The 13,758-nt window shown below is 45.3% G+C and overlaps 1 protein-coding gene across 1 annotated transcript in view; it reads left to right on the top strand.

Annotated features, from left to right (window-relative positions):
- Positions 1–13,758, top strand: part of LOC126235677 (UDP-glucosyltransferase 2-like) — a 115,016-nt gene that overhangs the window by 65,895 nt on the left and 35,363 nt on the right. The window contains exon 5 of the mRNA XM_049944405.1: positions 8,272–8,494. Coding sequence (XP_049800362.1) covers positions 8,272–8,494 — 223 coding nt within the window. The remainder of the gene's footprint in view (positions 1–8,271; positions 8,495–13,758) is intronic.

The following is a 13,758-nucleotide window of genomic DNA, read 5'->3' as shown; positions in this document are numbered from 1 at the left end:
AGTAACTGTCCCAATTTCTGCACTGGCCAACAGGTAGAACGTTTGAAACAGAATTTAAGAAACACTTGAATCCCTACGACTGAGTGACTTCAGCAACTCAGCCTTTGTCACCAATCATTATAGAAAATAATGAACAATAGACACTACAGAAATCACCCTTCAGATCTTACGCTTTACAGATAAGGTTGTCAAAATGAATCTTATAGATCAGATTCGTAAGCATAAGAACACTTACCTTTCTGAATGACAAAGACGCCAGACTACGAATATAATTTAAGTGTGAATTATACAATAAAGGTATAAGTAGTGCATACTGCATACATACAAGAAATATATTTATGAAACAACTTTTAAAGTACTACAGCTCTCATGGACTATGGAAATATTACATTGGTTTAAACAATTAAAAAAAACTCATTAGGAAAGAAGTGTTGGCTGATTCTTTGTCATTCAGAAAGGTAAGTGTTCTTATGCTTACGAATCTCATGTTACTTCTGTACTGTACACAGTGCTTCGTATCGTTTATACACAATCTTTGCTTGTGTAATCCTAAATATTCAGCACATTAGGAACTATCGAAAATAATTTTACTTGTCTTTACGTTGCACTATCAAAGACATAAGCTACGCCCATACGCCATCACAGCATCCGCAACTTAACATCTTTACCACTGCAATATTTTTGACGCTTTGTAAATGCTTATCGTGTTTGTTGGCACTAAACAGAGAATAGTGTTATGTAAAAAGTTTTCCAGTGAACTGAGCAGCACGAGCATAGTGCACAAATGTGTTGATTTTAACATTCCTAACAGAAGCTCAGCGCATTTGGTCGCACAGAATCAGACAGCAAGATGGTTTTCATCACATTTCACTTTTAACTAATATTAAAACTTTTCGTAAATTACACTACTGGCCATTAAAATTGCTACACCACGAAGATGACGTGCCACAGACACGAAATTTAACCGACAGGAAGAAGATGTGATATGCAAATGAGTTTCGCAGAGCATTAACACAAGGTTGGTGCCAGTGACGACACCTACAACGTGCTGACATGAGGAAAGTTTCCAACCGATTTCTCATACACACGCAGCAGTTGACCGGCGTTGCCTGGTGAAACGTTGTTGTGCTTCCTCGTGTAAGGAGGAGAAATGCGTACCATCACATTTCCGACTTTCAGAAAGGTCGGGTTGTAGCCTATCGCGGTTGCGGTTCATAGTATCGCGACATTGCTGCTCGCGTTGGTCGAGATCCAATGATTGCTGGCAGAATATGGAATCGGTGGGTTCAGGAGGATAATACGGGACGCCGTGCTGGATCCCGACGGCCTCGTATCACTAGCAGTCGAGATGACAGGCATCTTATCCGCATGGCTGTAACGGATAGTGCAGCCACGTCTCGATCCCTGAGTCAACAGGTGGGGATGAATGCAAGACAACAACCATCTGCACGAACAGTTAGACGACGTTTGCAGCAGCATGGACTATCAGCTCGGAGACCATGGCTGCGGTTACCCTTGACACTGCATCATAGACAGGAGCGCCTACGATGGTGTACTCAACGACGAACCTGGTTGCACGAATCGCAAAATGTGATTTTTTTTTTTCGGATAAATCCAGGTTCTGTTTACAGCATCACGATGTTCGCATCCGTGTTTGGCGACATCGCGGTGAACGCACATCGGAAGCGTCTATTCATCGCCATACTGGCGTATCGCCCGGAGTGGTGGTATCGGGTGCCATTGGTTACACGTCTCGGTCACTTCTTGTTCACATTGACGGCACTTTGAAAAATGGCTCTGAGCACTATGGGACTCAACTGCTGTGGTTATCAGTCCCCTAGAACTTAGAACTACTTAAACCTAACTAACCTAAGGACATCACACACATCAATGCCCGAGGCAGGATTCGAACCTGCGACCGTAGCAGTCCCACGGTTCCGCACTGCGCGCCTAGAACCGCGAGACCACCGCGGCCGGCACGGCACTTTGAACAGTGGATCTTACATTTCAGATGTGTTACGACCCTTGGCTGTACCCTTCATTCGATCCCTGCGAAACCCTACGTTTCAGCAGGATAATGCACGCCCGCATGTTACAGGTCCTGTACGGGCCTTTCTGGGTACAGAAAATGTTAGACGGCTGCCCTGGCCAGCACTCTCTCCAGATCTCTCACCAATTGAAAACGTCTGGTCAATGGTGGCCGAGCAACTGGCCAGTCACTACTCCTGTTGAACTGTGGTATCTTGTTGAACCTGCATTGGCAGCTGTACCTGTACACGCCATCCAACCTCTGTTTGACTCAAGGCCCAGGCGTATCAAGGCCGTTATTACGGCCAGAGGTGGTAGTTCTCTGTGCTGATTCCTCAGGATCTATGCACCCAAATTGCGTGAAAATGTAATCACATGTCAGTTCTAGTATAATATATTTTGTCCAATGAATACCAGTTTATCATCTAAATTTCTTCTTGGTATAGCAATTTTAATGGCCAGTAGTGTATTTTACATACATCAGAATAACTAAATCTCTAGTAGATGCACGGTCCAGTCTCATTAGTGTGACCACCGCGTATGTTCAATGTCAACGTGCAGTAACCACTCACAGACGGCACGTGGCAGCACTAGCAGTGGAGGGTATATAAAACATGTCGGTTAGACGCGGAAAACAACGCAGTCGTTGTAATGCGAAAACTTCCAAAACAGCACGATCATTGGCTTTCGGGAGAAGGGTGAAAGCATTTCCAAGACGGCTAAGTCTGTAAACTCTTTGCGTGCTGTCGTGGTTAGGATATACCGTGCATGGCAAAGCAGCGCTACGCAAGACCGGCGCTGAAGCAGCTGTGGTGCACTACAGCTATAGACGACGGGGGTGAATGACGGTTGTGGAGATGTGTACGAACGAATAATAGAGCAGCTGTTGAGTAATTGAAACTTGCTGGCAGATTAAACCTGTGGCAGGACCGAGACTCGAACTCGGGGCCTTCGCAATGTCTCCGCAGTATCCTTTCTTCTAGGAGTGCTAGTTCTGCAAGGTTCGCAGAAGAGCTTCTGTGAAGTTTGGGACGTGGGAGACGAGGTACTGGCAGAACTGAAACTGTGAGGACGGGTCGTGAGTCGTGCTTGGGTAGTTCAGATGGCAGAGCACTTAGGCAAAGGTCTCGAGCTCGAGTCTCGGTCCGGCACACAGTTTTAATCTTTCAGGAAGTTTCATATCAGCGCACACTCCGCTGCAGAGTGAAAATCTCATTCTGTTGAGTAACTGACTTTCCCGATGAACCAAGGTTATACCAACACACTCAGCGAAGGTTGCCGCGTATGTACGTCTGCAGCAGGGGCCTAGTTCGCACACACATCGTTCATCGGTGATGAAGGCTGGAATTTGCAAGCTAGTGCAGCTAGTGCAGCAAGTGGACCTCCACTGAGTAGCAACAGATTGCCTTTTCAGATGATTCCCGTTTTGCTCCATCAGACAAATGGCAACCACCACGCAACAAACGTCAGAAGGGTCCTTTTGAAGGAGGCTGCTTTATGGTCTGGGAAATATTTTCGTGGCGTTCCCTGGGTGCTCCCGTCATTCTGAATGGCGCAGTGGACCAACAAACGAATGCATCTGTTCCTGATGATCATGTACACTCCTGCATGCAGTATGGTTTTCCTTGGCACAATGGCATCTACCAGCATGACAGTAGAATGTTCAGACAGCTCGCATTGTAAGTGCGTGGTTCGAAGAGCGCCAGAATAAGTTTAGCATGCTCCCCTCTCCACAAAACTCCCCCTATTCAAACCCAGTCGAGAACCTGTGGCACCATCTGGATTGGGCTGTTCGCTCTATGGAACCTCAACTGAGAAACCTACCTCAGCTGATCTCAGCACTGGAGTCGCCATGGGTGCACATCCCTGTCGGTAACTCCCGCAACCTAAACGGTTCTTCTTCTGCACGTCTCGCAGCAGTCCGCGCTACAAATGGTAGTTATTGAGGCTTGTGATAGGTGTTCACATGACTTTGGCAGGGCAGTCTATTCCCAAAGAGTGTACAACAAGCTTTCTGGCCCTAGCACATCTGTAGATGTTTAAGAAATCCGAAACCTATAATGGTTTGATTCAAATAAACCTTTTTAAACCATACTCGTTGCTGGCTGCTTTTTCAGTTATAAACCCACTTTGGATGAATATTTTTCCAGCATTGCTTCTGGAAAAGTAGTGCTAAAAGGGTGTATACTTCAGACCAAATTGGATGTGGTTAATGGCAGTGTAAGATTCCGTAGTTATGAGCTAGTCTCAAACACTGGTCGAATATAATCGGTAGGCGGGTTAAACATGCTCTTTTCAAAATGTCATTCGCCTTATGACAGGGTTTATGGAACGTCGCTATGATACTGACAAGGGAACCTCCCCATCGCACCCCCCTCAGATTTAGTTATAAGTTGGCACAGTGGACATGCCTTGAAACACTGAACACAGATCAATAGAGGAAACAGGAAGAAGTTGTATGGAACTATGAAAAATATAAGCAAAATATACAAACTGAGTAATCTATGCGTAGGGTATGCAACATCAAGGAGAACGTGAGCACAGAAGCGCAGTCGTCCCGTGGGTTAGCGTGAGCAGCTGCGGAACGAAAGGTCCTTGGTTCTAGTCTTCCCTCGACTGAAAATTCTAATTTTTTATTTTCAGACAATTATGAAAGTTCAGGCACTTACACATAATCAACTTCGCTCTCCAAAATTCCGGGACATGTTCAGATTTGCTTGGACATATGCAGGATTTGGCGGTCTACACACGGAAAAATTTGAAAACGTTAAAAACATGTTTTGACAGAGCACAGTCAAAACTGTGTGACTGTGAAACTGTTGCATTCATTTGTTGCAGTTTGTGACAAACTCTTATGTTTTCATCGCTTTATTTGAGTGATTATTACATCCACAAGAAAACCTAAGTCGGGCAAGGTAGAAGAATCTTTTTACCCATTCACCAAGTGTACAAGTTAGGTGGGTCGACAACATATTCCCGTCATGTGACGCACATGCCGTCACCAGTGTCTTATAGAATATATCAGACGAATTTTCCTGTGGAGGAATCGTAAGACCTTGCGATTAAATGTTTTCGGTTCCCATTGGAGAGGCACGTCCTTTCGTCTACTAATCGCACGGTTTTGCGGTGCGGTCGCAAAACACACACTAAACTTATTTCAGTGAACAGAGACGTCAATGAACGAACGGACAGATCATAACTTTGCGAAAATAAAAAATTATAATTTTCACCCGAGGGAAGACTTGAACCAAGGACCTTTCGTTCCGCAGCTGCTCACGCTACCACGGGACCACGGCGCTCCTGAGCTGACGTTGTCCTTGATGTTGCATATCCTACACATGGATTACTCAGTTTGTATATTTTGCTTATTTTTTTTTCATAGTTCCACACAACTTCTTCCTGTTTTCTCGATTGATCTGTGTTCAGTGTTTCGAGGCCTGTCCACTGTGCCAACTTATAACTAAATCTGAGGGGGGTGCGATGGGGAGGTTTCCTTGTGAGTCACACATTTAGTTTCTTTGAAAAGAGGATAGATAAATCGTGTAGTCTACTTTAATGGAAACATCAATGGAGAGTTAGGATGCGAGCATCTCTAATAGGCCGGCGTCAAAACGTCATATGATCTAGCTTCATGGAGTATCATACTTGAATCGCCACATTACGTACACACTGCTGACCGTGCCGGGGCCGAAGCTCAAATTATGACCGTTGTTCCATCCAGAACGTCAATCAGGACAATGTGAAGGGCTCGGTGGAAACCGGAACATGAGCAAAGGTGCCCTCTCCAGGCTTCATTTCACTATCTTACCACCCTGGATGCCCTGTGCCACAGTGTAGTGGGAAACATTTTTGGATATATTTCATTTTGTCTTCAGCTAGCCGTTTCACCCTCTACGATTTCCTCCAGTTACTCTCTGATATCTCAATCCAGGTCCCACCATCCTTTCCCTCCTTCTTGTATGCGTGTGTTTTTCATATATTTCTCTCTGCCCCCTCCCTCTCTTGTAACCCCCCCCTCACTTATCGACCTTAATGAAAGTGAAAAATGAAACCGCGTGTACCTAATGGGAATTTTGGAAAAGCAATCGTCACCGAAGTTAACCTGTCGGTAAAGAGGGAGGAAAGGGTTACATCTCAATGAAAGGAAAAATGCAAATGAAACTGGTGGAAATTAATTTTGAAAAGGGGTAAAGTTAATAAAGAAAGTAAATGTGTGGCCGTTACGTTAACAATCAACTAGCGGTAATTAGATATTTGAGATTTGGGGGAAATTACGGCCGCCAGTCCTAAGGACAATTACTATAGTAACTGAAAAAGAAAGGTTATTACACATATAATTAGCACTAGAAGCGTGGCAACTGAAGGTTGACACGTGTAGTGTGAAAACTGAAAGTTTGTCAGAAGTAATAAATTTCGCTGCACTCTGACTTAATTTAGCAAAAGAATTAATGAAACCGGAAAATCGAAAGTTAATTTAGTGACTGAAGTTAATAGTGAGCTTTCTTTCTGAAGCACATCGAAATACAGTTAGTCTTGGACTACCTCAACAATCATTTCTAAAGCTACTTGAATCTACGCAATTTAGAAAGAAGAGATTTAACTTTGAACTTGAATTAAATGATTCTGAACAATTAACAATAGTAAAATTTAGTACGTACCAAGCTGAGCTGCAGTCACAGGTAAGCTAAAATATGCTAACAACACTCGCACTCTTAATTTGTGCTTGTGTAATCTAACTATTGTAGCCAGCTATGAATACTTAAAGTGAACTTTGAAATTAAAGCAGTGAAATGGAATTATGCTGGCGTTTGAATTTCAACGACACTCGGTTTCATTTCGGAAAAGGAAGGGACCCTGCTTGGTAATGCAATTGGGACAATGAGCAACAAAGGTTCATGCTAAGTTGCTGTAATTTTGCGAGGCAAATGGAACAATGTGAAAAGCTGAGGTCTGCCATACAGTTCTGAAACTTTACGTGCTTTTGGTCTTCCTTGTTAGTTGATTGAAGGTTTGAAGCCGTCGATCGGGGAGGTGGCGACAGTCACTCATTGTCGGCCGTCGCTGTTGCAGAAGCTGGATGTTGCGCGCCTTCTTCTCGACACGGTCACCAGGTGAAACGGGCTCTTGATGTGCGCCAGCTGATGCTTCCCGTCCGCGACACCATGTCAGAAACTATCATCGCAAGTCGAGCGCAATTACATGCTGCTAAACCCCGAAAGCGCGGCAACTCGCGGGAGCGTCACACAACACACCTGCTCCACTCGCTACTCCAGCCAGACCCCGACTGCCCTGCCCGCGCTCCACGCGGCAGAGTTAACACTACCAAAGATCCTACACACTTTGATTCTTCACACGACCTATCGATGTAATCGTTCGATAGCAGTTTTCCCTAGGCAAGACCCAGCGTAGAAATACAAATAATATTTACGAAACAAACCAATTATACATCGATATATATATATATATATATATATATATATATATAACAATTACAATATACGAAGACACAGAAATGTTACATATTCAGGTAACAAAAATAAGGAAAACAAATTATAGTACAATAGATGGAAATAGGAGGATATGCATTTCCGGCGTTACTCTCCCCCTTCCCCCCCCCCCACCTCTTCATTTCTTATCTCAGTCTATCTAATTGTCAACGTCCTTTTACAGCACGACATTCAAACGATTCTGCTCTCTTCTTTTCCTGCTTTCACACAGTCTTTGAATCAGTCTTGCACAATACGGTGCTTAGAACGTATGTTCGTGGAAACGTTTTCCTCCATTTAAGTGAAAGACTATGGAGGAATCAATGGCACAAAGTTATTTGATGAAACCAAATTCTACCAGTTTGGTCTAAATGGTTGTAAGAAAATTTGCTGCCATACTGGCACTAACTGGTAAACAAAATTGACCATAAAGACGAGTGTTTTAAAACGTGCGTAGTGATGACTGTTAGCAAGCGCATATCTTTTCGAAATACATCCTGCAAAAAAAAATCCCCTAAGCATTGGTTTATCTTTATGGTTTCATTTTCAACCTTGTCGATTCAATCTGGCCCGCCACCTTAAATGCAGAGAGGAATAGCGGCATAAAAACTTTTTCTGTTTCTACTGTTAGTTTATCTATGACGATGACTGAACGTAAGAGTGAATACTTTCCTCAAATGACCGACAGTAGAATTGCATGTAAGTAATTTAAGAAATTTGTAACCACATTCAGCGGTGTGATTTACAAACGTTGCAGAATATCCAAGATTTCTTAGACGGAGCGGAGCATGGCGTCGTCTACTGCAGCCTTGGTTCCAACGTACGAAGCGAGGATCTTCCGTTGGAGAAGATTCAGGCCCTCGTGGAGGCGTTCAGAGAGCTGCCGCAGCGCGTCATCTGGAAGTGGGAGAAAGACACTCTGCCTTCACAGCCAGATAACGTCATGGTCGGCAAGTGGCTGCCGCAACAGTCCATACTGGGTGAGCTATTCTTCAAGATAACTCTGGGGTACACTTTACCGGGGTGTAATTGGTACACAGCTACTGCGTGTGGTTGTCGAGGAGGGGAGGGACGACGCCCAAGTAAAGGTTGGACATCGCCGGCCTTTGTGACCGAGCGGTTCTAGGCGCTTCAGTCCGGAACCGCACGACCGCTACGGTCGCAGGTTCCAATCCTGCCTCAGGCATGGATGTATGTGGTGTCCTTAGGTTAGTCAGGTTTGAGTAGTTCTAAGTTCTAGGAGACTGATGACCTCAGATGTTAAGTCCCATAGTGCTCAGAGCCATTTGAACCATTTTTTGAAAGGTTTGGACATCATTCATAAGCAAAATATTTATTGAACAACAATTGCTTAAAAATTCAGTCGAACTACTTAAGAATATTTTATTTGTAATCTTCCAACAATTAATTAAAAACACGTTAAGAACGGCAAAAGGAGATCGAATTTCATAAATCTGCACATGCCCGAACATGTACTGCTGTGTTTACATTCATGCATACACTGTGACACTGAGCCACATTGTACTGTTAAAAGGCTAGGAGACCCAAAATGGGGTATACAGGTACGGAAATCTCATGTTAAAGGACGAAAAATGAGCTTTGGACTTAACTAACACAATTATGGAAGCAAATACTTTCGGCAACCTACATACAGAGGCAAAGAAATATGTTACAGTTCCTTGAGAATTAATCATTTATCACTAAGTTTCATCTCCTATAATGAGATGCTATGTGACTACTAGGACACAGAAAATCCTTCAGTACAACCTCATGTGACAGAAGAACGATGCAAAATTTTAATACAGTATCTGTGCCTGCAATGACAGCTACAACAAGAAGAATGTGACTCAAAAAATTTAGCAAATCACGTTAAGTATTTTCTGACGGTCTATTTACTGCTTTTCAATTGCTTGGTATCAAAGAATGTTCCATAACATTACTGACCAAAGCAATGAAAACTTATTAAAGGAAGAACCTTAAAGTTTACGTTCAGTTCCCCAACACACACACACACACACACACACACACACACTTTTAAAAAGTACATATTTTTTTAAAAAAAGCAAGACAGGTATAATGTTGCGTCAAGCAATCCTTTTACGGCCCACGCGAGTACTGTTCACACAGTACGCCCACGATTTCAGAATCCAACTAGCTGCGCCCGGGTAGTTACTCTGCCTAAATCAGATGTAGACAACTCCCGGGTAATCGACAGTTCTACACATGGCGCTAGTAACTGCCAGTGGGGACAGAAACCGAATACTCGGTTATTAATAGAAAAAATAGAAAAAAGAAAATAATAGAAAAATGGTTCGATGTGCCACGAAATACCAAATAAGGGATATACTGCTTTGCAGACTGAAAAGTGATTCCATGGATTCAATACACTCCTAGAGATTTCGTATACAAATTGCTGTTTAATGTTACTATTCCTCCTTCGGTCCACTCCCTTAGCCGTGTTGTCAGAGCGTCTGACTACCACGCAACGGGTCCAGGTTTGATTGCTGCCCAGCTCGAAGATTTTCTCCGCTCGCGAACGGGGTTCTGTGCTGTCCTCATCATTTCATCATCGACACGCTAGTCGCCCAATGTGGCATCACCTGAAAGGGCTTGCAACTGGGGACTCCCAGCCACCACTAAAATGTGGTCATCTCACTTCATTTCAGCCTTCCTGTAGCTAAGATAGTCTTTCCTGCATCTTCTATTCAGCTTCCTTCAATTACCAGCCCGTGGAATAGGCTAGCACCTTTGACAACCGTATTCCTGGGTTCGGATCCAGTCGCTGTTTAGATACTGAATGAAAATCAACAGCTGCGTCCTAAGCCTCCCAATACGAGTCATTCTCATTCTACCATTGGCCTCATCCAGGAGGTTGGAGGAGTAGATGGAGCAAATTTTTGTCCTTAGGGTAGGAAACTGCCCCTAAAAGGCAGAAGAGGCAGGTATGATCCAAGGCATGAGGATGCAGAAGGCAATGAAAACCATGGCATTAAAGATATAGTGTTTATCCACAGGACGTGCGGCCTGCAACTGAAGAAGTGTCACAATGATCTCTCCATTGGCAAAACATTAGCCGCCTCATTTGGAAGACGTGCTTTGCTGTGCTACATATTTTACGTCGTATTTATAGATATATTGACGCCGCACCTCAGTGTTCGTTTTGGCAGGATAGTGTAAAAAGCGTCACGAAGCCGTATAATCTGTGCATTATGCACGTTTATGTATTTATGTTTACAGTTGGAAGCGGACTTCCGCTGTCTGATTTGTGTGGGAGTAAACACGCGTTTTCCAGATAAATTCGTCTCCAAAAGTACTCCAGAAACTTCAAGAACAAATTAAATGATACTTTCATGATGTTTGTATCAAAATTCGTGCGTGTGTCTTGATGTATTGTGCACTTTCGTACGTTAAGTGCCGCGAGGAACGTACTTCATGCTAGCATCAATTGTAATCAGCACTTGTTCTCTATACAGTTCAAGCAGTAATGTCACCACAGAAACAATAGTCACACCAAATTTTAGTGCATGCCAACGCGAAAGAAAGTATATTTTTGAATCTGCAGAGAACAGTGTTGTTGTGTGCAACGTATAGTTAGATGTTCATTATTTTATAATTTGACTTCCATGACTGGATCCGCCCACTTTTAGCGGACCCTCTCTTTCTGTGACAAAGTTCGGAATCGCGGGACTAATGATCTCGTCATTTGGTCCCACAACCCCTATCAGTTAATGGATCAATCAATCAACGTATAGTTAGGATACAGGTGGAATAGGGATCAGGCTGGTGGTTCTCCAAACTTCAGATTCAATATTATTACTGTCACTTCATTTACCAGGCAAAATACACTACTAGCCGTTAGAATTGCTACACCACGAAGATGACGTGCTACAGACGCGAAATTTAACAGACAGGAAGAAGACGCTGTGATATGCAAATGATTAGCTTTCGACAGCATTCACACAAGGTTGGCTCCGGTGGCGAAACCTACAACGTGCTGACACGAGGAAAGTTTCCAACCGATTTCTCATACACAAGCAGCAGTAGACTGGCGTTGCCTAGTGAAACGTTGTTGTGATGCCTCGTGGAAGGAGGAGAAATGCGTAACATCACGTTTCCGACCTTCATAAAGGTCGGATTGTAGCCTATCGCGATTGCGGTTTATCGTGTCGCGACATTGCTGCTCGCAATGGTCGAGATCCAATGACTGTTAGCAGAATGTGGAATCGGTGGGTTCAGGAGGGTAATACGGAACGACGTGCTGGATCCCAACGGCCTCGTATCACGAGCAGTCGAGATGACAGGCATCTTATCCGCATGGCTGTAACGGATCGTGCAGCCACGTCTCGATCCCTGAGTCAACAGATGGGGACGTTCGCAAGACAACAACCATCTACACGAACAGTTAGACGACGTTTGCAGCAGCATGGACTATCAGCTCGGAGACCATGGCTGCGGTTACCATTGACGCTGCATCATAGACGAGCGCCTGCGATGGTGTACTCAGCAACGAACCTGGGTACAGGAATGGCAAAACGTCATTTTTTCGAATGAATCCAGGTTCTGTTTACAGCATCATGATGGTCGCATCCGTGTTTGGCGACATCGTGGTGAACGCACATTGGCGTATCACCCGGCGTGATGGTACGGGGGCAATGGGTTGCAAGCCTCGGTCACCTCTTGTTCGCATTGACGGCACTTTGAACAGTGGACGTTACATTTCACATGTGTTAAGACCCGTGACTCTACCCTTCATTCGATCCCTGCTAAATCCTACATTTCAGCAGGATAATGCACGACCGCATGTTGCAGGTCCTGTACGGGCCTTTCTGGATACAGAAAATGTTGGACTGCTGCCCTGGTCAGCACGTTCTCCAGATCTCTCACCAACTGAAGACGTCTGGTCAATGGTGGTCGAGCAACTGGCTCGTCACAACACGCCAGTCACTACTCTTGATGTACTGTGGTATCGTGTTTAAGCTGCGTGGGCAGCTGTACCTGTACACGCCATCCAAGCTTGTTTGACTCAATGCCCAGGCGTATCAAGTCAGTTATTAGGGGCAGAGGTGGTTGTTCTGGATACTGATTTCTCAGGATCTATGCGCCCAAATTGCGTGAAAATGTAATCACATGTCAGTTCTAGTATAATACACTCCTGGAAATTGAAATAAGAACACCGTGAATTCATTGTCCCAGGAAGGGGAAACTTTATTGGCACATTCCTGGGGTCAGATACATCACATGATCACACTGACAGAACCACAGGCACATAGACACAGGCAACAGAGCATGCACAATGTCGGCACTAGTACAGTGTATATCCACCTTTCGCAGCAATGCAGGCTGCTATTCTCCCATGGAGACGATCGTAGAGATGCTGGATGTAGTCCTGTGGAACGGCTTGCCATGCCATTTCCACCTGGCGCCTCAGTTGGACCAGCGTTCGTGCTGGACGTGCAGACCGCGTGAGACGACGCTTCATCCAGTCCCAAACATGCTCAATGGGGGACAAATCCGGAGATCTTGCTGGCCAGGGTAGTTGACTTACACCTTCTAGAGCACGTTGGGTGGCACGGGATACATGCGGACGTGCATTGTCCTGTTGGAACAGCAAGTTCCCTTGCCGGTCTAGGAATGGTAGAACGATGGGTTCGATGACGGTTTGGACGTACCGTGCACTATTCAGTGTCCCCTCGACGATCGCCAGTGGTGTACGGCCAGTGTAGGAGATCGCTCCCCACACCATGATGCCGGGTGTTGGCCCTGTGTGCCTCGGTCGTATGCAGTCCTGATTGTGGCGCTCACCTGCACGGCGCCAAACACGCATACGACCATCATTGGCACCAAGGCAGAAGCGACTCTCATCGCTGAAGACGACGCGTCTCCATTCGTCCCTCCATTCACGCCTGTCGCGACGCCACTGGAGGCGGGCTGCACGATGTTGGGGCGTGAGCGGAAGACGGCCTAACGGTGTGCGGGACCGTAGCCCAGCTTCATGGAGACGGTTGCGAATGGTCCTCGCCGATACCCCAGGAGCAACAGTGTCCCTAATTTGCTGGGAAGTGGCGGTGCGGTCCCCTACGGCACTGTGTAGGATCCTACGGTCTTGGCGTGCATCCGTGCGTCGCTGCGGTCCGGTCCCAGGTCGACGGGCACGTGCACCTTCCGCCGACCACTGGCGACAACATCGATGTACTGTGGAGACCTCACGCCCCACGTGTTGAGCAATTCGGCGGTACGTCCACCC

This window comes from Schistocerca nitens, chromosome 2 (genome assembly GCF_023898315.1).
Source record: "Schistocerca nitens isolate TAMUIC-IGC-003100 chromosome 2, iqSchNite1.1, whole genome shotgun sequence".
Lineage (NCBI taxonomy): Eukaryota > Metazoa > Arthropoda > Insecta > Orthoptera > Acrididae > Schistocerca > Schistocerca nitens.
This window is presented reverse-complemented; position numbering and strand designations above follow the sequence as displayed.